This window comes from Rhizophagus irregularis, chromosome 1 (genome assembly GCF_026210795.1).
Source record: "Rhizophagus irregularis chromosome 1, complete sequence".
Taxonomy (NCBI): domain Eukaryota; kingdom Fungi; phylum Glomeromycota; class Glomeromycetes; order Glomerales; family Glomeraceae; genus Rhizophagus; species Rhizophagus irregularis.
Window position 1 is genome coordinate 1210924 of NC_089429.1, and position 25634 is coordinate 1236557.

Below are 25634 nucleotides of genomic sequence, written 5' to 3' on the forward strand. Positions count from 1 at the left end.
GTTCACCACTAGCCATTCATTAATTGAAAAATGTTTATCACAAATAATTGTTTTTTTTTTTTTTTGTTAGTAACTTAGTAACTTGCATTCTTTTATTTATCTTATTGCATTATACAATTTGTAATTTAAAAGTAATACATAGTAAAGAATACTATCTACTAGCTCCATATTATTATGGATGTATTAATAAAAATATTAATACTAAAACTATATTAATACTATATACTACTGAAAAATAAAAATTCTAACTATCACAAATTACACAAATCTGGCCTATAACCGTATCTCCACGTATCTTGATGAGGTCTATTAATAATTAAACTGTTACTAACTCTATTTTCTACAATAATTTCTTTTTTAATTCTTTTTGCATTATATTGATATTTGCACTTTTTTTAAGGTATTTGTTTTTTCTTCACTACCATCTTCCAATCATATTTCCGTTGTCACGTCCGACTGATCTTCACGCTTTCGTTTTTTGTCAACCATGGTGACGCCTTTACCTTTTTCTATTTCACTAATTTTACTACATTTTTCTAACCATATATCCGTTCTTATATTAAAAAGCAATTTTCCCAAATTTCTTCTAGAAATTGACGTTCCACTTTAGAATTACACATTTTGTATAATTTATTGTTAAAAATCCCCCTTGTTAATTCCCGCATCCGCAACTGTCTTCCTAATATTAACACATTAGTCATAAATATTACTATTTCCTTGGCCAACGTTTTAACAATTTATATCTTTCTTCATCTCCTGAGTCCTTAAATTTTTCTTCGAGCACAATTAACGTTTTAATTAAAACATCATATTCTGTCGTTGCAAGACCACACATGTTCCCAATCTTCTACATCTATTTCACATCTAGGACATAAATCAGTCATTACATGGCCGCAATCTCTTTCAAATAATATCGTATAAGTTGGTAGTAGTTTCATAAATTTTTAATCTTATACGACCGTAGAGCATTATCTAACGCGTCCGTGAATTTTTTATTTGACGATGTACCTTTCTGAATAAAATTAAAAGTGTTCTTCCAATTAATCTCTTGTAGCTCATTACGATAAAATACATATTCAAGATATCGACAGGTTAGGATATTTTGCTTTATATTCAATTTGATTTAATTTTTTAACGTAATTTTTGTAGTCACCATATATTATATTCTTTTTCCACCTTAATGTATTAAATGCCAAATCAATGAGCTCTACTTTAATTAGATCCACGTCTTCATCTATCTTATTGTCGTCATTCTGTCTATCCTTAAGCTCGCACCACTCAATTGATAAATTTTTATCACGTATTATATCACAAATAATTATTTCACGACATAATCTCAAAAAATTTCTTTGGATATTTTGCTAATTTATATAATCCATTTTTATCATTGAAAAATTTTAACTGTTCAAATACTTAAATACAATTATATTTGATAGTATTGACTTTAAAAATATAATTACAATTTTACAGAAGATTTTTGATCAATTGAATGTTTTAGAATCTATTCATCTTATTCTTTAGATTATGATTTTGTTCAACAAATTATTAAGGTTAATAAACCTTTTAAATTGAGATCTTATTTGTAAATGAAATATTACATATTGAATCATTGCAATTACTATTACAGCAATTTAGTGATTGTTTAGAAAATTTTAGTTTTGGATGGGAGAGGAATATAAAGAACCAATACTGCCAAAACAACGATTATTTAAATTTATTATAAAATATTGTAAGAAGATTAGATATTTTGATTCGGGTACACCTGATAATATGTAATAATATTTACTTAATCATTGAAAATAGTCAACACAAAATTTTAGGACAGGTTCATCCTTCTAAATTAGAATATCTCTTTCTTTATGGTGTGGTGAAACTACATTATATCTTATTTCCTTCATTCAACAAAATTTAAACCGACCAATTGATGTATTCGAAATTATGCAACATACTACAATGAATTGGGCTTTTGGGTATAAATTTGGCGTAAGAGTTTAAAAATTTTTTTGTCATGTTTGTCATGTTTATTTTTTTTACAAGTTATTACTTACATAAAATCAAATATAAATATATATAGTGTTTAGAATCTGAAGAAACTCCTCATATAATACGTTATTGTGTCTCCTTTCCGTCGAATATTTCGTTGATAAATAGATTACATATAGAATCTAACAGAAAATTCATGAATGTGATCGAAGAATTTGATGGATTTATTTTTGATATTATAGAAATAAGAGAAATAAAATTAAGAAAAATCCCTATAAAAGTCATTATTTATTTAGAACTTGGAATTAATACTGATGTAAAACAATTAAGAGATGAGATGGTAAACATTTTTGTCGCAGGTCATGATAATAAGCAGATATGATATGCAATAAAATTGTTTGAGCGAGAAGTATTAATTATCTCATTTAAATTTATTATTACTTTTTTTTAGCAACTTCGATGTCGTTGAGTATATCACTTTATTATCTTGCAAAATATCCAGTAAATGATTTTTTAAAATTATATATATACATGTAATATATATGTTTTTTATTTTATTTAAATTTTGATGTATATTATAATTCAAAATAAATCAGAAGTATTAGTATTCTCGGTAAATATCCAAATATACTACCAGATTCGGATCAATTAAAGGTATTAAACCATTATAATCATTCCGCTCTCATATTTTACAAGGAATTGAAATGCGTTAGTGCAATAATTAGAGAATTCATCCACTGGTACCAATAATTACTTTTAGAAAATTAAAGAAACCAGTTAATATTGGTAAATATACTTTAAAAAAATAAAAAGGAGTGTCGTGTTTATTGGAAAAGTGCTCAAATATAATTGGATCCTTCCTAAAAATAGCTTTAATATAAAGGACAAATTATTACAAAGGCCTTAATTTTTATTAAGCCCTATCGATTTAAAACTTATTTTTATGGAAAGAATTAATTGATAAAATATACATTATATATAACTATTTCATTATTATTTTTTAAGACATTTTTATATTTTAGTTAAGTAAAATAACAAAATAAATTTGCTAATAAATTACGTAAAATAAACCAGACCAGATACCGTACATTTATTCCCTTTCCCAGTAGATAACAAAATAATTTATATAAAGATTTATGCGTGACGCTAACCAAAAAATTTTTTTTTTTCGTACAAGATGTAAAATTTTTTATAGACAAATTAATTATGTGAAAAAGTAGACACGTACAGTAAGAAAAATAATAAAATTGAAAATCACATCCGAATTTGGACACCAAATAAAAAATCAAGCATTTATTTCAGTCATGAATAATTTTTTTTTGCTGATCGACGAAATCTTTTTCCTCTCGATTAATAAATTTAATTTAATATGTTTCATCATAGTTTATTATGAAAAGAAATTATTTTCCTAATAAATTAAAATAAGATTTTCAAAGGAAATTATTATTAAAAAATTCTCTTTATAAATAATTGACGAATCGTCAAAAAAAAGTAAATAATAATGATTGAATAAATATAGTATAGTGATATTTTATTATTACCAAAAATTCCATTAAGGGCTGATGTTATAGATTTTGTTTCAAGATCGATGCTTTAAAGATCTGTACAAATGGCAGGTATTTATGATTCTTTTTTTATTTTTTTTGATACTTGTTTCTTTTTTTTGTTTTAAAGATATTGAAATTTTGTATTGATTACTAGATGGAAAATAATCCGAAGGAAATGTTTATATTACATGCTGGTCCATCTTATGCTAATGGAAATTACACATAGGTAATTTTCATCAATTTAATTTAATTTTTTAATTTATTTATAAAATTTAATTATAACAACTGAATTTATAATATCTTTCAATATTTTATTTAGCGCGTGACCTTAAAATAAAATAAATTAAATAAGGTATTACATGGATATAAATTGAAGTAAGTTCCATAATTGATACGGATTACTTTTTTGTATTCTTAATATATTTTATGTACGTTAATATTATTCAAGTTAAATTCCAAGGATGTGATTGTCATGGTTTATCAATTGAATTAAAAGCATTAACGGAATTAAGAGTAAGATTATTATTATTTTATCATTATCAATTATAATGTGAAATAATTAATTTTTATAAAGTGACATTTTTTTTTAGGACGTTGATAAATCATCTTTAATGACATTGCAAATTCGTGAAGTAGCAAAAGTTGCTTTAGAAGCATTACAAATTCAAAGAAAAGAATTTGTTAGAGTATTAATGGAAAATCCTTACAGAACTTTGGTATGAAAAGCTTTTTACGATTTTTTTTTTTAATTTTCGTACGGTATTTTCTTAATAATAGGTTGATTTTAGATTAATGAATACGAAGTTAAACAGTTACAGGTGTTTTATTTGCATGATGGAGAAATGTAATTGCTCTAACAAGCCTATTATTTTAAGGGTATATTAACAGGCAAAATAAACCCATACCCATACATCGATTTCCCTCTTCAAGGTAGTAGTCGTAAAATGTAAATTTGTATTTGTAAATTTATTCTCAAAAAATATTTGAATTTATTCTTTATAACCTTTTTTTTAGAACAGCTTTAGCTGAAGCAGAATTAGAATATCGTGATGACTATCAGAACAAATCTGTTTATATACAAAGTTCCCAGTAATTGATTCAAGTAAGTAAACATTAAGAATATGTTTTATTAAAAAGTTTATAATTTTATAATTAATTAATAATTTTTTTTTTTATTTTCAGTCTTAAATTCACAAGAAGTATTGAAAGATAATTAATACAACTGATATGAACGATAACTCTATGAACTTCCTACGAATCAGGTTAAATTGTCCGTCTAATCAATGCTTTTTTATTTATTAACTTAATTATTTTGATCGTAATTTAACTAAATTTATTTAATTTATACAGTTGCAATAAATCCAAATATAGAATATTTGATTTTTTGTCCAAATAATGATGCATCATCATTATACAAAATAATTATATAATTGCAACCAAAATAATGGATGCATTAAGAAAAAGTCTCTGAACTGGATTAAATATCAAATTTACATTCAAGGGTAATTATATATAATTAATGATTTAACTACTTTTTTTACTCATTTTTCATTGAATTTAACAAAATCAAATAATTTTTTATTGGGTCAGCAAACTTATTGGAACAACTTATATACGCCCAATAAGTGAAAAGCAATGTAGTGTTATTGATGCTTCTCATATTACCGAAGAATCTGGTACAGGTAGATATTAAAAAAAAATAATAAATATACGTGATCTATTTATAGCAGATCTTAAAAATCTTAATTATTAGGGTTAGCTCATCAGGTCATGGAATAGAGGATTATGAAGCCTGTAGAAATGCTTTACTTCAGAAGTAGGTGAATCTACATTTGAAGGCAAATTGGTGTTAACATTTAACAGATGGAATGTTGACGGTAATGGAATATTTTTAAAAAAAGAATTGTTTAATTAAAGAGGGATAAATATCCTTATGATTGGAGAACAAAAAGCCAAGAGCTACACCTCAATGGAATGGTTCGCCAATGTTGAAGCTACTAAACAACAAGCCAATGAAATTATTTGAGAATGTTAAATGGCACCTAAATCTGGTAAATAGTTTATATGTGTGTATATTATTTTACTTTAAATTTTGTCAAAATAAAATTCACTTTTATTTTTTTTTATTATAGCGTGATATCGATTGGAACAATTTACTTTGACACGAAATGAATGGTGTACTTCACGTCAAAGATCTTGGGGGTTCCTATTCCCGTTTTTTTATGAATCAGAAACAGTTATTCCTCTGTTAACAGATTCTTCTATAGAACATATTATTGAAATCTTCAAAAAACATGAATCAGTTGGATGGTGGGAACTTGATGATCAAGAATTACTTGCACCTGAATATAAAAATAATGGTAGTTATAACTAAGTTCAGATTATTATAATTTTAAAAATAATTTCATTTTAAATTATAAATAAATAAATGTTTGATTTTCATTTTATTAAAATTATCTTAGATGGTTCAATCTTTATTATTGATTTCAGGTAAATAACTGATTTAAAAATTTCGTGTTTTTTATTTATTTGGATTAAGTTCAATTAAAATTTTTTTTTATTTAGTGGCTGTTAATGATAAAGCTTCGTATTCAACGTTAATTGCACATGGATTTGTTATGGATGTTTTAGCGATCTTGGAAAAGAGCAGCAAATCACGCGATTAAATTTTATTTGCCCGAGGGAAAGGTTGCTCGAAAACCGTAGGTTTTATAAATAGAACTGGATACCACGTGATACGTTATTTTATTTTAATCAAGGCGTTATTGGATTCATCTGAGTTGCTTGTTTCGCAGATGAGAAAATAGTTTCTTTTGAGAAGGTCTGGATTTCGTGTTCACAACCTCGAACTTACAACAAGATTGAAGACTTCACAAATATCGAAGACTCATCTCCAAAGTTCGGAACGGTTGATTAGTTTCGCATTTTTGACGACGGGAGTTAGGCTTGTCGGCAAGTAAATTTGGGACTGTTATACTTGAGGAATCTTAAGTGTTTTCGAGAATAATGGTACAGGTGAATTTGATAGTGTAGTGATTAAAATTTTGGGCAGCTTGATAAGGTATATAGATTAGTTTTTAGGATAGATTTGTTTAGATTTTTAGATTAGTTTGATCAAGCCATAACATATTTGCATGAGATCGATCTTTTAGTTTTGTTACTTCGTTTTATTATACGAAGAATTTGGTATGGAGAGATCTGGTGATTATGACGTCTCTAGGATGGCAAGAGGGTCGCGGTAGGTATGGGCGTACCATTGCACGGAAATCCCGTTAGAATCCCTTGAGGTGAAGTGATGATAGGAAGAGCAGAGAGGGAGTGATTTACCAAATTTCAATGTGTTTCTTATTTTTACTGAAAAAAAAAAGGATTTGTTATGGATGAACAAGGTCAAAAATGTCAAAATAATTAAGAAATATCATAAATCCTAGTACTGTAATTAAGGGTGGAAAGGTAAGAATAAATAACAACATAATGTAATAAATACGTATTTTTTTATTAATTAATTTATTATTATAGAACTGGCCAGTCAATTTGGAGAAAATATTCGAAAATATCACAATACATCAATACATAATGTAAAATTATATGCAAAATCTTCAGAATTATTAAATTTATTACAAATACATGATAATTTTTTATTTTTATTTACATAGTACACCATATGACAAGACGAGAGTACTCTAAAATTAATAATAATAAAAGGGTCTCATTACAAGCATAAAGACGCGATAATGGCGTCGCCTATAGGACACAGAAAAATAAAAATAAAAAAGAACACACTGGGACCGGGAATATGACCGAAAAAAGGGGAAGGGAAAAAGCGGAAGCTGAAAAAACCCTAAGACGCCGAAAAAAATTGAAAAAAAACGCACTTACGCACTACCACTACCTACACCATTCCCCTACCAACATCTCGAATAAACACCACTTTCACCATCCGTGGATCCTAAAAAATAAAATAAGATAAGAGGATGTAATTAGTCCAAGCGTATCTTACTAATTTTAATATTAAGCTAGGATTTTACACGACTACTACAAATACATGGTAATGTAATACATATTACTGTTCATTAAGGGGAGCGTGTAGTCACGTGATTTATAATAAGACAAAAACATTTTCGCATCTTTTACATAATTCGCTTATAATTCCAACATCTAGGGACATTTTATCATTTATTAATTTAATATATTTGAATTCTATAGGTATGTTTTCACATGTCTTTACAAAAATAATAACAAAATAATAATTATTCAAACTAAAGTACTTTGTTCTTGGGCTTTTCATATTTTAAATTTTTACGCCATTGATAGAAATGACTAAGTCTTTATATTAAAAATTTATATCATTTATAACCTTTTTAAATAAAATACTTATTAAATAAATATTTATTAAAACTTAATAATTTGTAGTATATATAATAAATTTGTAAATATCTTTATTTAATAAATGAACAAGTTTAATATAAAAAAAAAGAATTATTTAAATTACAAACTAAGAAACTAACCTAATATTCTAATCTTAGTGTTTAAATAATTCAAAATTGATTGTCAATAAAATTTGTAAAAATAGTTTAAATTCCATCTAAAAGAAAATAAGTAAATTAATAAATAAAAAAATTTATTATTTTATTATATTATTAATAATATTAAAGAATAGACAAACCATCAGGAATCTTGTTCCTCTGAACAAAGATTTGGATCATATCTTTCATCATCATCTATAAAAACAAAGGTAAAATAATGTAATTTATTATCTCAAATGAAATTCAATAAATATTTTGCTTACCTTCATTGATATAACGTTTTTTATTATAATCATTTTTATTATCTGTGATTATTAAAATTATTAAACAAACCAAATTTAATAAGAGTTTTTTTTATTAAATTGAATTAGAATTAATTTATTAAATTTTTACTTGCCATTCTTTGTACTTTTATTAAACATACTGTATAATTTTTTACCACCATCTAAAACTAAAATATTAAATAATAGTAAATATTCTATATAACATTCATTTTATTTTTTGAAGATTAATAATAAATTACCTTTAAAAATTCCATCACTTTTTCCTATTATTGACATGTACTGATTACTTGATTCGCCAAAATCATCAACTAAAATAAAAACAATTATTAGCAAGTGATGCGGAATATTTAATATAACTTTAATGATTACTTACTATTATGAGGAATGCTGAATTTACTATGAAATGCTATTAATAAAAATGGCCTTTTATTAAAAGATTTTATAAATAAAGCTAAAAAAATCAATTTTATATTACCTTCTTGTTCTTCTATTATTATAAAAAAAGACAATATTATTAGAAATATAAAAAAAATATTATATGGCCAATAATTATTATATAATTACTCTACCTTCTGTTGCATTTTTTGGTTCACGTAAATTTTTAAATATATGAATTTTACTTGTAAATAGTTTAGTTACATTATTCGATTTTATTTTTAGTTGAGGTAATTCATCCGGTTTATTTTGATAATATGACATAATTTCATTCATCTTATTTATTACTGTTTCGGTATCAGGTCTTTTTAATGGATCAGCATCCCAACATTGTTCCATTAAACTTTTATATTCTGAAGGAATTTCTGATATAATTTTTGGTCTCATACCATCAATAATATTAATTGCAAGATTAGAATCATGTTCATAATTTATAAATGGTGGTTGTCCAGATGAAATTTCCCACATAAGCATTGCAATACTATAAATATCAGATGCCAAAGTATATCTTTTTCCAGCAATAACTTCTGGTGCTATGTAGGGAAGATTTCCATATATACTATCTAGTGGTTTATCAGGAGGCCCACAAAATCCAAGATCGCTAATACGCCAAGAATTATTAAACCGTGAGTATAATATATTTCCAAAATGCAAATCTCTATGAATTAAATTCTCTATATGTATATCATAAAGGGCATCAATTATTGAAAAAGTGATTTTAATTCTTTCTTTCCATGTAAGTTGATCATGATTTTGTTGTAAATAATTTCTTAAATCTATATCCATTTTTTTCATTACAAGCATATAAGTTCCATTTGATGGATCTTGTGTTAAACCAAAACATTGAACAATTGATGAGTGTTTGTTGCTTATTGTTAAATATGATCTAGCCTAAAAAAAAAAAAATTTTAATTATTAACAACGAATTTTGAATTTAAGTTCCTTAAATTTTTTGTATTACAAACCTCTTCAAACCAACTTTGATCTGCACTTTCAACATTTTCTAATTGTTTAAGTATTACTTTAATAGCTCCAACTCTTATTAATTTTCGTTCATTAGAATCCCATTCATCATATCTTCCATTAATCCAACCTGCTGTATAAATTTCAGAAAAACCACCTCTTGTTAGATATTTAATATTTTGTAAATTATTATATGGGATCCATTCAACAATTTTACTTGGCATAAGTGTTTCCGTTTGACATTTCTGAATTAAGTTATCAATATCATAATTTCCAGATGTCCAATTTGAAAAATTATATTTTAAATAATTTCGAACACAATATTCACAATATAATGTAGCTAAACATTTTTGGTTACAATTTTCACAAACTCTTCTTGTCCCTTCATTATAAAAAATTTTACTTTTGTCATAACTTTTATTACTAGATCTTATTGCTACAATTTTTTCTTCTTCCGTAAGAGAATTATCAGCAAGAATTGTTTGTTGCATAAATTCATATTGTTTATGAAAATCTTTGTAAATATTATAATCAGTTAATGCAGATGCTCTATTAAGTGCTGCATGTATTAGATCTTTTCGAATAGTGGACATAATTATTATAAAGTATATTTAATAATTTATTTGTTAGAAAAAAAAATAAGTTTAATTTTAATTTTGAAAAAAAAAGTCCGTTTATGATCGCTAGTTATACAAATTAATGGTGTAACTGTCAAACTTCCTTTGCACGTCCGAAATGTGTGACAGGTTAGGCCGATCACGGTGACAAATAATGTGACAAATAAGTTTTGACCACTAAAAAAATTCTATAATTAGTGTTTTTAAACTCGTGGCTGCACGTGATCAGGTGACGCGTAAACATCACTCCTTCCTATTATAGTTGTGATCGACACTAACCTGTTCACACATGCTTTGCCTTTACCATGTGACATTCGTGACTTGTGACACCACATGCACTATTACATAAATATACAAATAAAAAAAATAAAAAAAATTATTTTTCTTTTTTAGGTAAACTCCGTTATTAATAGTAATTGTACACGCAGTGTAAAATAAAATAAAATTTTAAACTGATATTTAATTTTTTTTTCCAATTTTTTTTTATTTAAATTTTTTTGTAATTTTAATATACCTTGGATTAAAAGTTTTTCTTTTCCCGATTATTTTTATTTTAACATTTAGTTATAATTATATTCCCTCTACTATTGTAGTGACAATGTTTCTATAGATAGTATCTTTTTATCGAAGGATGGGTTCTTAAGGGACGAACAGTTTTAGTTTGATAACATGAGAATATTATGTATTTTACTTCTTGTATTTTTTAGTATAGGATCAGCCATTCTGACCATCGTTCTAAAGTTAATATAAAATAAATAAATTGAAGCATGTCATTCTTGACTTATTTAAAATCTTTTTTTTATTATCGCAGTTTTCAGAATTCTGTGTACGTTGTGATGATTGAGTGATTATGATTGCAGGACGATTACAGGACGATTACAGGACAACATTGTCCGATTTTTGTCCAGTAATCGTCCTGTAATCTAATGATTTTTTTATTAGATAGTCTATAGGGGGTAGCACAATTTTGAAAAGTGCGATAAATTTAATTCCAGCTAACATTAAATGAATAGCATAATAATTTTTTTTTTTTTGGTAACCCGTGTTTGAACGCCTTGTGTACAAATAGAAATTTCCCAAAAACTATATCAGAAACTTTATTTATTTTTACAATAGAAGTTTTGACCATCAGATAGATATTTATATGATTCAAAATTATAAATTAAAACTAGAAAATGCAACTTGCTGGAGACTTCGTCCCCCGCATTTATTATTATTATAAAGTATTTATTGCACAAAAGGAAGAATTTAGCAAGAAAAATTCACGAGAATTTTTCTTAAAATCTGAGTTTTTTTGGTCCTGTCAATCCCAATTTTTTAAAATTATATTTTTTTATGAGAATTGCTAAACATCGTCTGGGGTCTTCGATCACGTGGCAGATTTAATATTTTGATTGGCCAGATTGGCCACATGATCGCGTCATGTTTTATTTCTTACGGGGATGTACAATCTTAACGTACATTGGTACATGTTTAACTGTAACTTTCGTAACTCTTTCTTCTTTTTCTCTTTCTTTGTTTAATGTCAGACAAAAAGTTTATAAAAGCTGTAAATATCAAGTTTAAATAATTATTTAAGTATAAAATTTATTGTTGGTTTATTTTTAACTACTATATTAACTGGTTTTATTTTTTTGTTTATCTTCTTTATACAAAGATTAGAGCGTAATTTTGGTACTTTGGTCATTCTTTGAAGACTAAATAAAGTTGCTTAACAAGTATAGCATTACTCAAATAATTATTTTTATTGAATTATCTTATATATTTGTGGAGTTATAATTATATTTTGTAAATATTAAGTGCATTATTATATTTATTTTATTAGGAGATACGCGGTTTTATATTTATTAGGAGTTACGCGTTTTATTTTATTAATAAATAAGCAGACATAAATTTCAATGTAAAAATCGAACGAACTTATCATTTTTTATTAATAAAGCATATTTTTATTGTATTGACTTTTAGAAAATAAATATATTTTTTTTTTATTAAATTTAAAAGTATAAAATTTTAAAAGCATGAAATCAATATTTTTTATACTTTAAAGTATGAAAATTTAAAAATTAAATTTTTCTAAATGTTACGCAAAAAAAAGCCGCTGATCACGTGATACATACATGGAAATTCTGATAAACATCTCACTAGTTTTTTTTTTGCTTTTTCTCCCACACACTTTTCGAACAAAAAAAAAAAATTTTTTTAAGAAATTAAGTTACACAGCTCAAGTTGTGATTCGTTAAACCACAGTAAATACATAACTGATAAACAGTATGGACATCGAATCACAAAGTAAGTCAATTTTGCATATTTTTCTTTCATATTATCGAAGCTTTTTTTGTTTTAAGAGTACATTCTATATAATTTACACATGAAATACAAGTTAAAAATGAGAAAAAAAACAAGTTTTTGATTAAAATAGGTATATCGTTGCATTTTTAATTATAGAGTTTATTTGATATAGAGTTTTATTAGAATTTATTTAATATAGAGTTTAACTTTATTTTATGAGGATAATATATTAATATAGAGTGTTAAGTATAATTAGTTCGTTATTTAATTTATTATGTATAATAGTAATTTATCGTGTAGTATTGTATCATTTTTCTCGTTATTATTATTCTATATTAAATAGTAGTATTCATCGGTATTTTTTAGTCTATTTTATTGATTATATGTAAAATAATTTTTTACTTCGGCCTTTATAGAATCAAATTTTTTTTTTATTTATCGTTATCGTTTATCATAACCTAACTTTAAATTTTTCGTATTTATTTTAGTTCTTTTCATGGGATTCCCTTCCCGAACAATTAAAATCAGTCCTCCCCCGCGTCACTCATATTTAATCAAAAATTTTAATGTTTTATCACCATGTCAAACTACCGAGAATTTTGAGATTCCACAATTTGAACTGGATGCATTCGTAGATATTGACGATAAAGAAAAGAAGTCGTAAACGATTATAATAACTCAGGCCATGGAAAAGCGATATTGCAAGAATATGATTCACGCGTTTATTCTGTGCGTCGTAACTAATTTAATGAGTTGAGTACACGAAAGAGTTTTACAATCTGCTGAATTATGTTATATGGACGCTTCAGCATGATTTGAACCTTTAAATACATCTATTATTCTTCGGTGCCCTTCCGCTTGGCTTGTTTATCACTTCAGATGAGTCCAAAATCACGCTAGAAAATTAAAATGATTCTTCCACAACATGCCTTTTTTTGGACATGGGCCACAAGTCGGCCCAAAGGTTTTTCTTACTGACGATTCAAGTGCTGAACGCAATGCTCTTGAATTATGTTGGCCAGAAGGTAAGGATTCACTTTGAATCTAATTTCTTTTTTAAATTCGAAATGATTTACTGATTTTACTAAATTATTCAACTGAAAAATGCCAGAAATCCGTCTTCTGTGCACCTTTCACGTTCTCAAGGCATTCTGGAGATAGCTTCATGACTCGAAGCATCATATTAATAAAGAAGATCGGGACCTATCATGAAGATGATGAAAGAAATCCTTTATACAAAGTCGGGTTCAGAAATGCATACGCATTACAAACAAATGTTTTATGGCCGGTATCCTCAACTACGCAAACATTTTGAGATTTTATGGGAACGCCATTGTTTTATGCCACAAAATATTCCTAGTCGTAAAACAAGGAAAGCCAGTAAAAAGGAGCAAAAATCAGCCAAATTGAAGCAATGTATTGGTTCATAATATTTATTATTATGATAGCATACATTTTTAACGTTTTTACAAAGCATTCATACTAATTTAAACCAAAGATATTATTTTATTTGATAGCGTTTATTTACACAATGGCATTATGTTCTGATATAATACTTAAAAAATTTTAAAAATTCAAAATTTATAATTAAAATTTTAACCCTAATATATTTTAAGTTTTTTATCAATAATAATATATTAAATTAATCGAATTTTTTTTTAAATAAACACTTACAATAATAATTTTTTTGCTTGAAATTAAATTAAATACTTTAAATTAGCGCGATAAGGAGATTGTATGTATCACGTGATCAGTGGCACATATGCCGTCAACCTGTGTTCGAGGTTCGTTTCCTTGGTTTCAAGCTATTTTCTTTTTTTCTTTTATTTTTATTTCTAACTTACATTCTTACACTTTGTTTCTTACTAACTCATTATTTTAGGTCCTTAAGTCCTTCCGGTTCTGCAATTAAGGTTCAGTTGTTTTGTTGTTTTTCACTTTACGTTTCGTTTCTTACTCATTTTTTTATTTATTTTTTTTTTGTTTCTATCTATATTTCGTTTCTTACTAACTTATTTTTTTTTTACTTTATGGTTTATTTTTTACTTGGTTTCCTATCATTATCTTTTGCTACCCAACCTCCTATCATGATCATTTTTTATTTTTTGTCCCTCATCATTTTTCACCTCCTATTACTTCTCATTATTCCATCCTTTTCGTCTCCCATTATTTTCTATTACATCTTTTCAATTTTCCATTATCTCTTTCTCTTCTGTTTACTTCCCATCATTTCTTTTCGTCTCTCATCACTCCTTTTCGTCTTTCCATCATTTCTTTTCGACTCTCATCACTCTTTTTCGTCTTTTATGACTCCTTTTCATCTTCCATCACTCCTCTTCACTTTCCCATCACTTCTTTTCGTCTTCCATCACTCCTTTTCGTCTCCCATCACTCCACTTCATCTTCTCATCACTTCTTTTCGTCTTCCATCACTCCTTTTCGTCTCCCATCACTCCACTTCATCTTCTCATCACTTCTTTTCGTCTCCCATCACTCCTCTTCATCTCCCATCATGTCCGATTTCTCCTTTTTGTTTCCTATCACTTCTCATTACTCTTTTTACTCCCTTTCATCTTCTATTACTTTTCATCACTCCATTGTTATTTCATTTTTTTAGCATCTTTCTTCTTGATCATTCATTTTTATTTATTGTTATTGTTTCTTTTATTTGTATCACTTCATTAAAAATAAATACAGTGATTTTTGTCTTTAAAATCGTAAATTTGCGACTTAAATTTTAATATTTGCAAATAAAATTTCATTAGATAAGATTATTTTGAACAAATATGTTCGCAAAAAAATTTTTTTTTAAAATATCTTTTGCGATAAAATAGCCGATCAAAAATTAGCTAAGTTAAAAAAAAATCAGCCGTCAGCCGATTAATAAATTTACTCTTTTATATATTGTACATCATGTGACATATTTGAAAAAAAACCCAGGCGATGTTTAGCAATTCCCTTTTTTTATATTCAGTTACTAAAATATACAACTTGCGGAGGACTTCTTGGAAATATAGTTAATACCATTGAATTTTATATTTATAAAAGTAAGGAAGTTAGCAACAATTTTTTTTCGGTGGTTCCATTTCTGTAGTTAGTGATACAGCAAGTTGCCACGGTTAGTGACGCGAAACTTTAGTCACGTGATGATTGGGTCAACTACAAAGCATTTTTTTTTTTTTGTGAAAAAATTTTTTTTATTAGAAAATTAGAAAAAAATATATTTTTATGTTAGAAAATTAGAAAAAAAAGTGTTTTCTCGTTTCTTTATTAACATATAAGAGAAAAAGTATTTTTTTCGTTGATTCATTAGAAATTGTAAAAATTAATTTGTTTCTTATTAGAAAATTAGAAAAGAATTAATCTTTTTCTTTCAATTTTTTTTTATTAGAAACAAGTAAAAAAAAAGATAAAAAAAAAAATTTTTAAAAAAATTGGAGTGATCTGTAGATAAAGCCCAATTATTTTTTACAATCATACATCGTATAGTAATTAAACAAAGGGAATATCATAACAATGTGGTATTTATTTTCTTGACAGAAAACTTGTAACTGTCAAATAAAAGTTTATGGATAATGCTAATAAAATCATTGCATTAGCTTCATTAAAAAGTAATTTGTAGACACAATTAACAAAATTAAAAAAGTTTTATTTAATAACATTAAAAAAATTTAGCAAATACAATAAAGTAGATTACATCACAATCTCTTAACAACCATGTTAAATAATCTATCTTGTTTCAAGTAAAAACATAAGGATGATTTTCTTTCTTACAATCAGGGTTGGGCATGATCCATAAGTAAAGGTAGGTGGGAAGAAATCGTTATGAAATCAATGACTTCCTAATGGTGGCAACAACAATTTTGCTCTGTATAAGTGGAACAGTGTAACTAAGTTCATATTAAATAAATCAAAATAGAAAAAAAAAATTAACTCACACAAATTCCAAAATACCTACTCAAATTTCTCTGTTGTACATTTATCAATAAGAATTTATAAGTAGAATATCGGTTAAATGAACAGTCCAAATTTTACTAGCTAGTAAATAGCATCATTGATTTATGACAATTTAATTTCCTGATAATGGATAAATAATTAAATATTAGATCTAATTATTTTTCATGTTTGTTTTTTTTTATTTTAGCACTTTGATGATCGAAGAAAAAAAAATAATCAACAAAAATTTTTTTTTATTATTAGGCCCCGAAATATATATGTAGGGGTAAGGTGCATAATTACGTCGCCAGTATAAAGAAATTTTCGTACAACCTGAGGATTTTTTAGACTATTAAAATGCGTATTTTTAACAGGTTTTTTGTTTAAGGCGTATTTTTAGTAATTTGGCTGATCATATATATAATATCATGAGATAAATAAAAATAAATAACTATTAGTGCAAAAAATATGTAGCACTTTATTTAGTGCAAAAAAATGTGTAATGCTTGTACATTTAATAAATACATTTATATAATTATGTGACATATAAAGTTATTAAATTTTTGTAAAAAAATTATTCTTTGATAAACGTTAAGTTTGATCAACAAAACAATAGGTAAATCACATGATGATCAGTGGTTAGGAAATTAATTTGCAATTATCAAAAGTAAGGAGGTAATTTTGTGTACTGAACTTATAACAAACCCTTGCGTACAGCTATTAGTATTCATGATTTTTATTCTAATGATATTAGGAGAAGCAATATTGCATATTGCAATATTTTTATGTCAAAAGTGTATTGCTATGCAATTGCATATGCTATATGCTTTTTTTTACATAATAACAACTTTATCTTTTATTAAAAAGAATATCTATAGCAATATTTGTGTTGTGGCATTTTCGAATTTATGAAAAAATGCTTGATGATCACACAACAAATAAGCATTAAGCATCAATTTAGAAAGCGATCGTCCTATAATCACCACATCAAGTATACTATCGCGAAATTGGGAAGGATTCCGTTGATCAATGCATAATGGTTACAAAAAATTCCCAGTTATACAGCATACAATGAAATAAAGCGCTGAAAAAAAAATTTTTTTTTTTTAATAAATATAATTTCTCTATTATTACTTAAATGAAAAAATGACTTCAGTAAAAGGATGGATTGAGGAAAAGATAAAGAATGAGTATATTCGTTATTTTGAATATAATGAATTTAGTGAAATCACCGAAATTGGTAATGGAAGTTTCGGTGTAGTGAATAAAGCAATTTTGGCTAATACCGGATTGGTCGCACTAAAAATTATAATTAATAAAAATTCAAATGAACTTAATGAGGCTAATGATGAGATAGTCAAGGAGGTACAAATCACTTTTTTATGTTGTACAGTATATTAGCTTAGTAAATACATATTAAAATTAATTTCTGTTTAATTTTTTTTTTATAGTTAAAACTCCTTCGCGAGGTTGATTATCATCCAAAAATCAATCGTTGCCTTGGAATAACAAAAGGTATATGTTAAGATTTTTTAAAAAATTTACTTGTACGGCTCAATCCAACTTATTCATATTTCAAAATTAATAGATTCTAAGAACTATATTTTGGTGATGGAATATGCCAATGAAGGAAATTTAAGAGATTTTTTGAATAAAAAATTTACTTCTTTGAAATGGAGTGATCAAATTCAAATGGCACTGGATATTACTAGTGGATTGAAATTTTTACACTCCAAAGAAATAATTCATAGAGACCTGGTAGAAGATTAATTTTTTTTTTTTATAATATTTTGTTTGTAATTTTATTTTTAATTATGATAATTTTAATAAATATTGCCAATCATTTTAATAGCACTCAAAAAATATCTTAGTGAATAATGGAAAGTTATTAATTGCAGACCTTGGATTATCTAAAAAATTGGCAGAAGTTACAACTAATTCATTGGGTAATAGAAAGGGGATGAATGAATATATTGATCCGCAATGTTTTAAGGATAGAAAGTATAAAAAGGATAAGAAGTCTGATATCTATAGTTTAGGTGTTTTATTATGGGAAATTTCAAGCGGACGTCCTCCTTTTTCTGACTGTATACGAGGTTTAATTGACTACTACGTTAAAAAAGGTGATAGAGAGGATACAATTGAAGGTACACCTCCAAAGTATAAAGATCTTTATCAACAATGTTGGGATGACGAACCAAAATCAAGACCCAATATTGGAGAAGTACATGAAATTTTAAGTCAATTAATCACTATTGATCCACGATCTTTACAACCTAATATACACAATATTGATGACAAAAGTAATTCAAAAGTTAACGATAATGATGATTTAAATATTTCCTCTGATTTTTCAAGTAGGTTTAATATATTAATTATATTGATTAATAAAATGATTTTTTTAATAATAATTTAATTATTATAGTCAATACTTCGGCGGTTCCATTTATAAAATTTCTCCCTATAATTAAAGAAATTGAAAATATTTTTGAAGAAATTACCGAATTAGTAAAAGCTGCTGAGCATAATAAACGAACCTGTAAAATATTAAAAAACCGAGTTGGTGCTGCAGTACGAGATCTTGGAGAAGATAGAAAAGAGTTTTTTAATAATAAAAATTATTCATGTTTACAAGATTTATCTGATACTATAACACGAATTAAAAAATTTATATCAGAAATTTCTCAAATGAAATCTTTGATAAAACATATTAAAGTGAAAAATATTGAGGAAACTTTTAAGAAATTATGTGAAGAATTTGATAGTTATATTAAAGTATTGTCTTTTTCTATTGACGTTAAGACTGCTGATGAACTTGGACAATTAAAAGCCGATCAAGATGATATAACTAAAGTGAGTTTAACAAATTGGGCTCTATTATACATATTTATATATATGAGTATAAAAATTAATTATATTGTTTTTTAATAATTTTAGTATCTAAAAGAAATAGTGGCTAGTATAAAGCTCAAATTGAATTATGGATTATTCTTGAATGGGTATAGCATAGAACCAAGTAAACAAGCTATATTTACTGAAAATGGAGAATTGAATATAAGTTTATATGAAGGTCAACCTCTAGTATATACTTTCATAAACGATCGTAACTCACGTAAAAATTTATTGAGTTTTAATTCTGATGATAACGACGTTGAACTCGACGAACATTTACGACCATCAGATATATGTATTAATTTCCCTGTTGCCGAAATTACTTATATTGCTGATTTATCAGAATCTTTTTCAAATTTTATAGATGATGATAGAGGAAAGTTATATGAAATGTACGGTCATCTTTTTCCAAAAAAGGTTTTAATTGGTGGCAAATTATTTATCGATGGTCTTAAATCTGTTACTTCAACACAAATCGACATTTTTAACTCTTACCTAACTTGGGTATATAATTCTTCTAAACATAAAAAAGAAACCCCATTTAATAATTTATCTGCTTTTAATTTCTTCCCAAAAATATTAACATTGGATGGAATAACTTTAGATACTCGTGAAAAATTTACCAATTGGGTGAATGATTTATACCGAGATGATACAGTTAAAATAATTTCTTATAATAATCTCATTCCAATTTCTCAATTAAAATCCGACCCAATATCATTAATAAATGAGATACAACCTGGAGTTTCTAATTTTAAAGAGAAATTGACTTTAGAAAATTGGGCTAAAAATTCAAAATATGTAAGATGGGTTGAAGAATTTCAATTTCTTCGAGGTTTAATAATTGATCAAAGGTTTGAATTAAAAATTAGCAAGGAAAATGCTATCGAATTAATTAATATTCCTAATATAGAATCAAGTGATAAATTTTATATAAGAATAGTGAAGCCGACGACTACCTTAGAAGAAATTTTAATTAACAACCACATCTTTTCAGTTAATAATAATGAAGATATAAGCTCCTCCTTCCCGTTTATTAAAGTATCAGATGATCCTAGTTATGATGATTTTGCACATTTTCTGGTAAAATGTGAACAATATAAAATTTTATTAAATAGGGATAATATTAAACCTTCAGAAAAGTTTAAACAAGCTGTAGAGAAAGCACTTGAAGATATGAAACCGCTTATATGCTTACAAGAAGTTTTTGACGAATATGGACATTTTATTCCATTAAATATCATATTAGGAAAATCTCTTAGGAATACTATAGTAAATTCATCTAGCATTTCAAAAAAGATTGATTTGGCATCACCAGTATTTGAATCCTTAAAACCGCTTTTATCTGATTATAGTATTAATTATCTTATAACTCAAAAAAAGCATACTATCGGAGAAAATGAATTGTCTGAATGGATTCAAGATCTGAAGAACGAATTGGAAATAGAAATTATTGAATCCAATAATATAATTCCTTTATATAGTATTCTTGATGTAGAACAAACGAAAAGAATAGACACCATTTTGAATAGGAAAGATAAATTTAAGATTATAATGACTGGAAGTATTGATTTAAAGGATTCAGATATTACTAAACAGGTGATTGTAAGTATAGAACCATCGTTAGATAATAAAAATTACGAGGTTTTTGGATCAATTGTTTCAAAAAACAATTCAAAATTGGATGATATTTTTGTTACATTTGGATTATATGAAATTAATGAATTTTTCGTGACAATAGATTCTTCAAAGAATACAAATATAAGTATAGAGGGATGTTATATTATATGGATGATAATCGGAAATCCTTTAGAATTATCAGTATTTTATCCAAATAATCGAGAAATACAGGTCGATTATTTCAAGGAAACTATCACATTACAACGTGACAATCCTATCTATTCTATTCAAACTTCTCATCAGTTATCTCAAGGATATGATATCTCTATTAAATGCTTTGAGCCTATAAATATTAAGTTAATCAGATGGTCAAAGAACTGTATTTATTTGAATATTTCAAATTCAAGTATAGATTTCAATTCCACTCAATCTAATGTTGAAGTAACTGTTTGCACTCTATCTCATTCAGATCGTGAAAATACAAAGATTGATATTAACGGCAAGAAATATTCAATGGGATATATTTTAACTGAAAATAATCATGGGGAAGGTATGTTAATTTTTTTACAATCACAAATAATATGAATTTTTTTAAACTTTCAAAAGTAATTGAATTTTTTTATAGAACCGCAGTTAAAACAAACAAACATACGAAGATATATAGACAACCAATACCCAATAAAAGGAGAGCTGAATGAATTAATAATGCTTAATAATAATCTAGAAGGTCATTTGGATTTATCCGATTTCATTAATTTAGAAAAATTACAATGTTCTAATAACAAATTAACTAGTCTGGATATTAGTAAAAACGAAAAGTTAACCGTTATTGATTGTTCCCAAAACAATTTAATTAGGTTAGATCTAAGTAATTGTTTGAATATTAAATCTGTTACAGCTAATCATAATCAACTTAATGAGCTGAAACTACCTGCTATTATAAATAATGATAAATTGGAGTATTTAAATTTGCTCGATAATTCATTTTCTCAGAATTTAAATTGTTTTAGCCGCTTAGTTAATTTAAAAGAACTATTCATAGGAAATACTGATGAAGATAGAATCAAACAAGGCATATATAACCGTTTTTATGGTAGTTTGAAACCCTTAAAACTTATAATTAAGTTGGAGAATTTATGTATTAATGATACTGATATAGATTCGGGTTTAGAATACTTACCTGATAGTATTAAAAGTTTTCAATGCTCAGTTGATAAGAGACCAGAAGCCAAAGTTGTAAAAATATATGAACAACTCAAGACTTATTCTATAAGTTCTAGTGATGCTCTTCAAGGTAGATATAATTTGAAAGTATGGAAAAAAAATTGGAAATTAATTAAACAGAATGAAGCGATCCAAAATCAAATTAAACAAGTTGAAGAAGAGTTAAAGCTAGACGCTCAATTTACAGAACTTGAAAAAGAAGAAAGTAACTTAATTGCAAAAGAAGATGAATTGGTTAAAAAAAATATTAATTTAGAAGAGAAAAAATATTTGGAAGATTTAGTCAAGAAATTAAATGAAAAATTGGAACAGACCAAGCAGCAATTAGAAGAAAAAGAAAAAAAGCTAGAATCCTTTACTGTTATGGAAAAAGAAGTATTGCATAAAGAAATGCATGGCTTAATAGATGAGTTAGCAATCAAAGAAGAAAAAGTGAGCCAATCAGAAAAACAATTGGAAGAAACGACTAGAAAGTTGAAAGCTAAAGAAGACGAATCTACTAACTTGAAAAATGAATTAGAAAACATTAGATCATCATTATCTCAAATTGAGCATAAAAAAGTGAAATTAAATAATCTCAGAAAAAAATTAGACAACGAAAAAAGTTTTACTAAAACTGATGCGTCTGGACTGAGAAATCAAATGGATGACTTGAAAAAAGAAATACAATTGTTACAAAATCAAGCAGTAAAAGCTAAGGAAATAGAAAATGAACTTGAAAAGATCAAAAGAAACAGGGATGTCCTTCGAACCGAACAAAATTCTCAACAAGACTTTATAATAAAACTTCAGAGAGATAAGAGTAATTTAGAAGAAGAACTTAAAACCCGTAAATACCAATTAAACTATAAACAAGAACTTATTAATAAGATTATGCAACAAAATGAAGAGAAAATTAACGCTCTCAGTAATGAATTAGAAGAAAAAGAGGAACTTATTAATAAGCTCAAACAACAAAATGAGGAGAAAACTAATGTCTTGAAAAATAAAGAATGTTTTATTGATGAACTCCAGCAGCAAACTTATGAACTAAAGAGACAATTGAATGAAGAAACAGAAAAATACCAAAATTTTCAAGGAAAAATAAAAGATTTACTTTCTCAAATTCAAACTCAACAAGTTGAGTTAAGTGAATTAGTCAATAATTTTAATAAAAAGCATGAACCTGGTAAAAAAGGGATGCTTTTAGTGAATAATATTTTGGAAAAACAAAGAAATGTTATTCAGACTAATGACAATTCTGCTTCTGAAGAACTAGAGAAAATTAGACAGAAATTAATTAATGATTTTGATCTACCTGCAGAAGAAATTCAAGATATTCTATATAAGCAAGCAGAAAAAACTAAATTAGATATGCAATTCAAGACTTTGATAAATTAAGAACCACATTAATATCACGCAGTCTTATAGGTCATTTATGTAGCATTTCTTTTTTCGTAGAAGTTTTTACTCAATAACGATTCAACTTTTTTTTTCATTATATTATATTCAATTTATATTTTATTTAACGTATTTAACTATGTTTATTTGAATTATTTAATTAGTATTAACGCAATATTTTTTTTTTTTAAAAAAAAAATCAATAAAATTAATAAAATTTTGTAATTTCTGTATATTATAACGAAATTATTATTTATTTGTTCATTTATTTAGAAGTGGTTTAATAATAAAGAACTATTATTTGTCTTTTTACTTTCATTAATTACTTTATTATAAATAGTGCGTAATAATATGAAAAATAACAGGCAGTCAGTTTTTTGGTTTAACTTGATTGACCAAAGCAATTTAATTGGTTAATAAATGAAGTATTTTTCGGACCAAACATTAGATATATTATTAGTAATTATTTGGCATGTGTCTGTTCATTCAACCACCAGTTTCCTAAAGCGTAGTAGCTAAATATTTCCCTTGCTTGAAACAACTTCTATTGAACAAAATTACCGTGGTATATGCGTGAAAGACTTACCAAACAAGATACCGAAAACGCCGTACATCAAATTTTTATACAAAACTTACGTCGACTTTATATTCCATGTGTACACAATTCAAGCTGTCAGCATCACAATCACGAGACGTTGATGGTGTAACCATCACGTGTTTACTCGTCTAAATAAAATAAAAATAAAAAATTTCTCTATCATATAATTTAAATTAAATCTTTTACCATAATAATCTTTTTTATTGTATAGGTTAAACAATCCTTCCAAACATATATTAAATTTCGCAGAAAGTTTAATGCCTATACCATATAATTATTAAAGTTGACCAATCTAGAAGTAACTGGTTAGATATGGAATACATGGTTATGATCAGAAGATACGAAATAAAAAATCAACACAAGTTCGGTTTCGTGACTGCGAACAGTAACAAGCGTGAAGCCTTTTACAAAAAGTATAAAAATATCAAATTTGATGTGGTTAAATCTCAAAGCACAAATTAAAAGGTGGAATAGTATTTCACGTTTCCATCTTGACATGAAAAACGATAAAGGAACATTTTTGTCCTGCTACTTCTGAATCTATTACTTCTCCCACACATCGGACTCCTGATGAACATATTATCATCAAAAAAATTCAACATTACCGCATGAATTTTTAGCCACCTCCATCCTCTCCTTTCCCGGAACAAAAGCTTTAAAAAACAGGAAAAACCATCACCGTCTTTAAAGCAGCATATCGAAAGGCGGAATGGAAACAACAACAAGAGAATCTTATGAATGAACGTAAAAATTCTCTGGAAGCAATCTGGAAATTAGAAAATGAATAAGCCCACAAAGCTCGTTATAAAGAATGGCAAGCTATAAGAGAAGGAAGATCAACTTCAGTGCGAAAAACGCTTGAACAGACGCAAGAAATAAAATAAAAACTTGAGAGAAATTAGCAGCATTAAAAGCTCAAAAAGATCAACAATTTGATAACTCATCAGCGAATCATTCTATTCTGAATAAAGAGATAGATGATTCGTCAAATAATGATATGAATTTAGATCCGACACCTTCACCATCAGATTTGGCGAGGTCACCACCTCACCACACATTACCTACTTTACCTACTAACAACATCAACGCATTTACATACGTCAATGATATATACAGTCAGGTGTAGTTACACCCTCATCTTAGTCACATTTTATATAAGAAATTTGCCTTCCATATAATCACTTTAAAACTTTCTCCCTATATAATCACAGCAAATCATATGATTAATATCATTTTGTGTGACGTGATGATCTATAAAATGTACAGTGCCTGGAAATAAGTCAGTAAGCACGTGACTGTAGATCATTTATTTGTTTAACTTTAAAACCAGTTTTGTCGAT

At 26.5% G+C, this 25634-nt stretch overlaps 5 protein-coding genes across 5 annotated transcripts; 4 read left to right on the forward strand and 1 right to left on the reverse strand.

The window, feature by feature from the left end:
- Window positions 1–3956: 3956 nt before the first annotated feature.
- OCT59_000223 (uncharacterized protein) lies at window positions 3957–5309 on the forward strand (the record flags this gene model as incomplete). Its single annotated transcript, XM_066138681.1, has 10 exons — window positions 3957–4043; window positions 4121–4246; window positions 4319–4374; window positions 4419–4460; window positions 4545–4576; window positions 4621–4632; window positions 4713–4729; window positions 4989–5032; window positions 5121–5212; window positions 5284–5309. 10 exons carry the CDS (start codon window positions 3957–3959, stop codon window positions 5307–5309), a joined length of 534 nt encoding a protein of 177 aa, XP_065988155.1.
- A 683-nt stretch (window positions 5310–5992) lies between these two features.
- OCT59_000224 (uncharacterized protein) lies at window positions 5993–7217 on the forward strand (the record flags this gene model as incomplete). Its single annotated transcript, XM_066138682.1, has 9 exons — window positions 5993–6020; window positions 6096–6126; window positions 6219–6232; window positions 6326–6438; window positions 6583–6591; window positions 6683–6768; window positions 6962–6983; window positions 7050–7108; window positions 7187–7217. The coding sequence occupies 9 exons, from the start codon at window positions 5993–5995 to the stop codon at window positions 7215–7217; spliced, it is 393 nt and encodes a 130-aa protein (XP_065988156.1).
- A 723-nt stretch (window positions 7218–7940) lies between these two features.
- Window positions 7941–9290, reverse strand: OCT59_000225 (uncharacterized protein). The gene is made up of 8 exons (XM_066138683.1): window positions 8910–9290; window positions 8816–8827; window positions 8714–8746; window positions 8580–8648; window positions 8454–8507; window positions 8320–8361; window positions 8197–8251; window positions 7941–8115 (listed from the first exon to the last, which is right to left on the reverse strand). Exons 1-7 carry the CDS (start codon window positions 9247–9249, stop codon window positions 8199–8201), a joined length of 603 nt encoding a protein of 200 aa, XP_065988157.1. The 5' UTR covers window positions 9250–9290; the 3' UTR covers window positions 7941–8115; window positions 8197–8198.
- A 3335-nt stretch (window positions 9291–12625) lies between these two features.
- On the forward strand, window positions 12626–13308 carry OCT59_000226 (uncharacterized protein; the record flags this gene model as incomplete). Its single annotated transcript, XM_066138685.1, has 3 exons — window positions 12626–12644; window positions 12736–12774; window positions 13133–13308. The coding sequence occupies 3 exons, from the start codon at window positions 12626–12628 to the stop codon at window positions 13306–13308; spliced, it is 234 nt and encodes a 77-aa protein (XP_065988158.1).
- A 4418-nt stretch (window positions 13309–17726) lies between these two features.
- OCT59_000227 (uncharacterized protein) lies at window positions 17727–23696 on the forward strand (the record flags this gene model as incomplete). Its single annotated transcript, XM_066138686.1, has 8 exons — window positions 17727–17945; window positions 18032–18095; window positions 18169–18338; window positions 18433–18937; window positions 19006–19433; window positions 19518–21471; window positions 21562–21642; window positions 21718–23696. The coding sequence occupies 8 exons, from the start codon at window positions 17727–17729 to the stop codon at window positions 23694–23696; spliced, it is 5400 nt and encodes a 1799-aa protein (XP_065988159.1).
- Window positions 23697–25634: the final 1938 nt, after the last annotated feature.

Coding starts and splice junctions, on each gene's coding strand:
- OCT59_000225 (XM_066138683.1), bottom strand. CDS start 9,249: ATGCTTATGTGGGAAATTTCATCTGGACAACCACCATTTATAAATTAT. Junction 8,508..8,579: donor AAGTGATGGAATTTTTAAAG/GTAATTTATTAT, acceptor TTAATATTTTAG/TTTTAGATGGTGGTAAAAAA. Junction 8,362..8,453: donor TAATAAAAGTACAAAGAATG/GCAAGTAAAAAT, acceptor TAATAATCACAG/ATAATAAAAATGATTATAAT.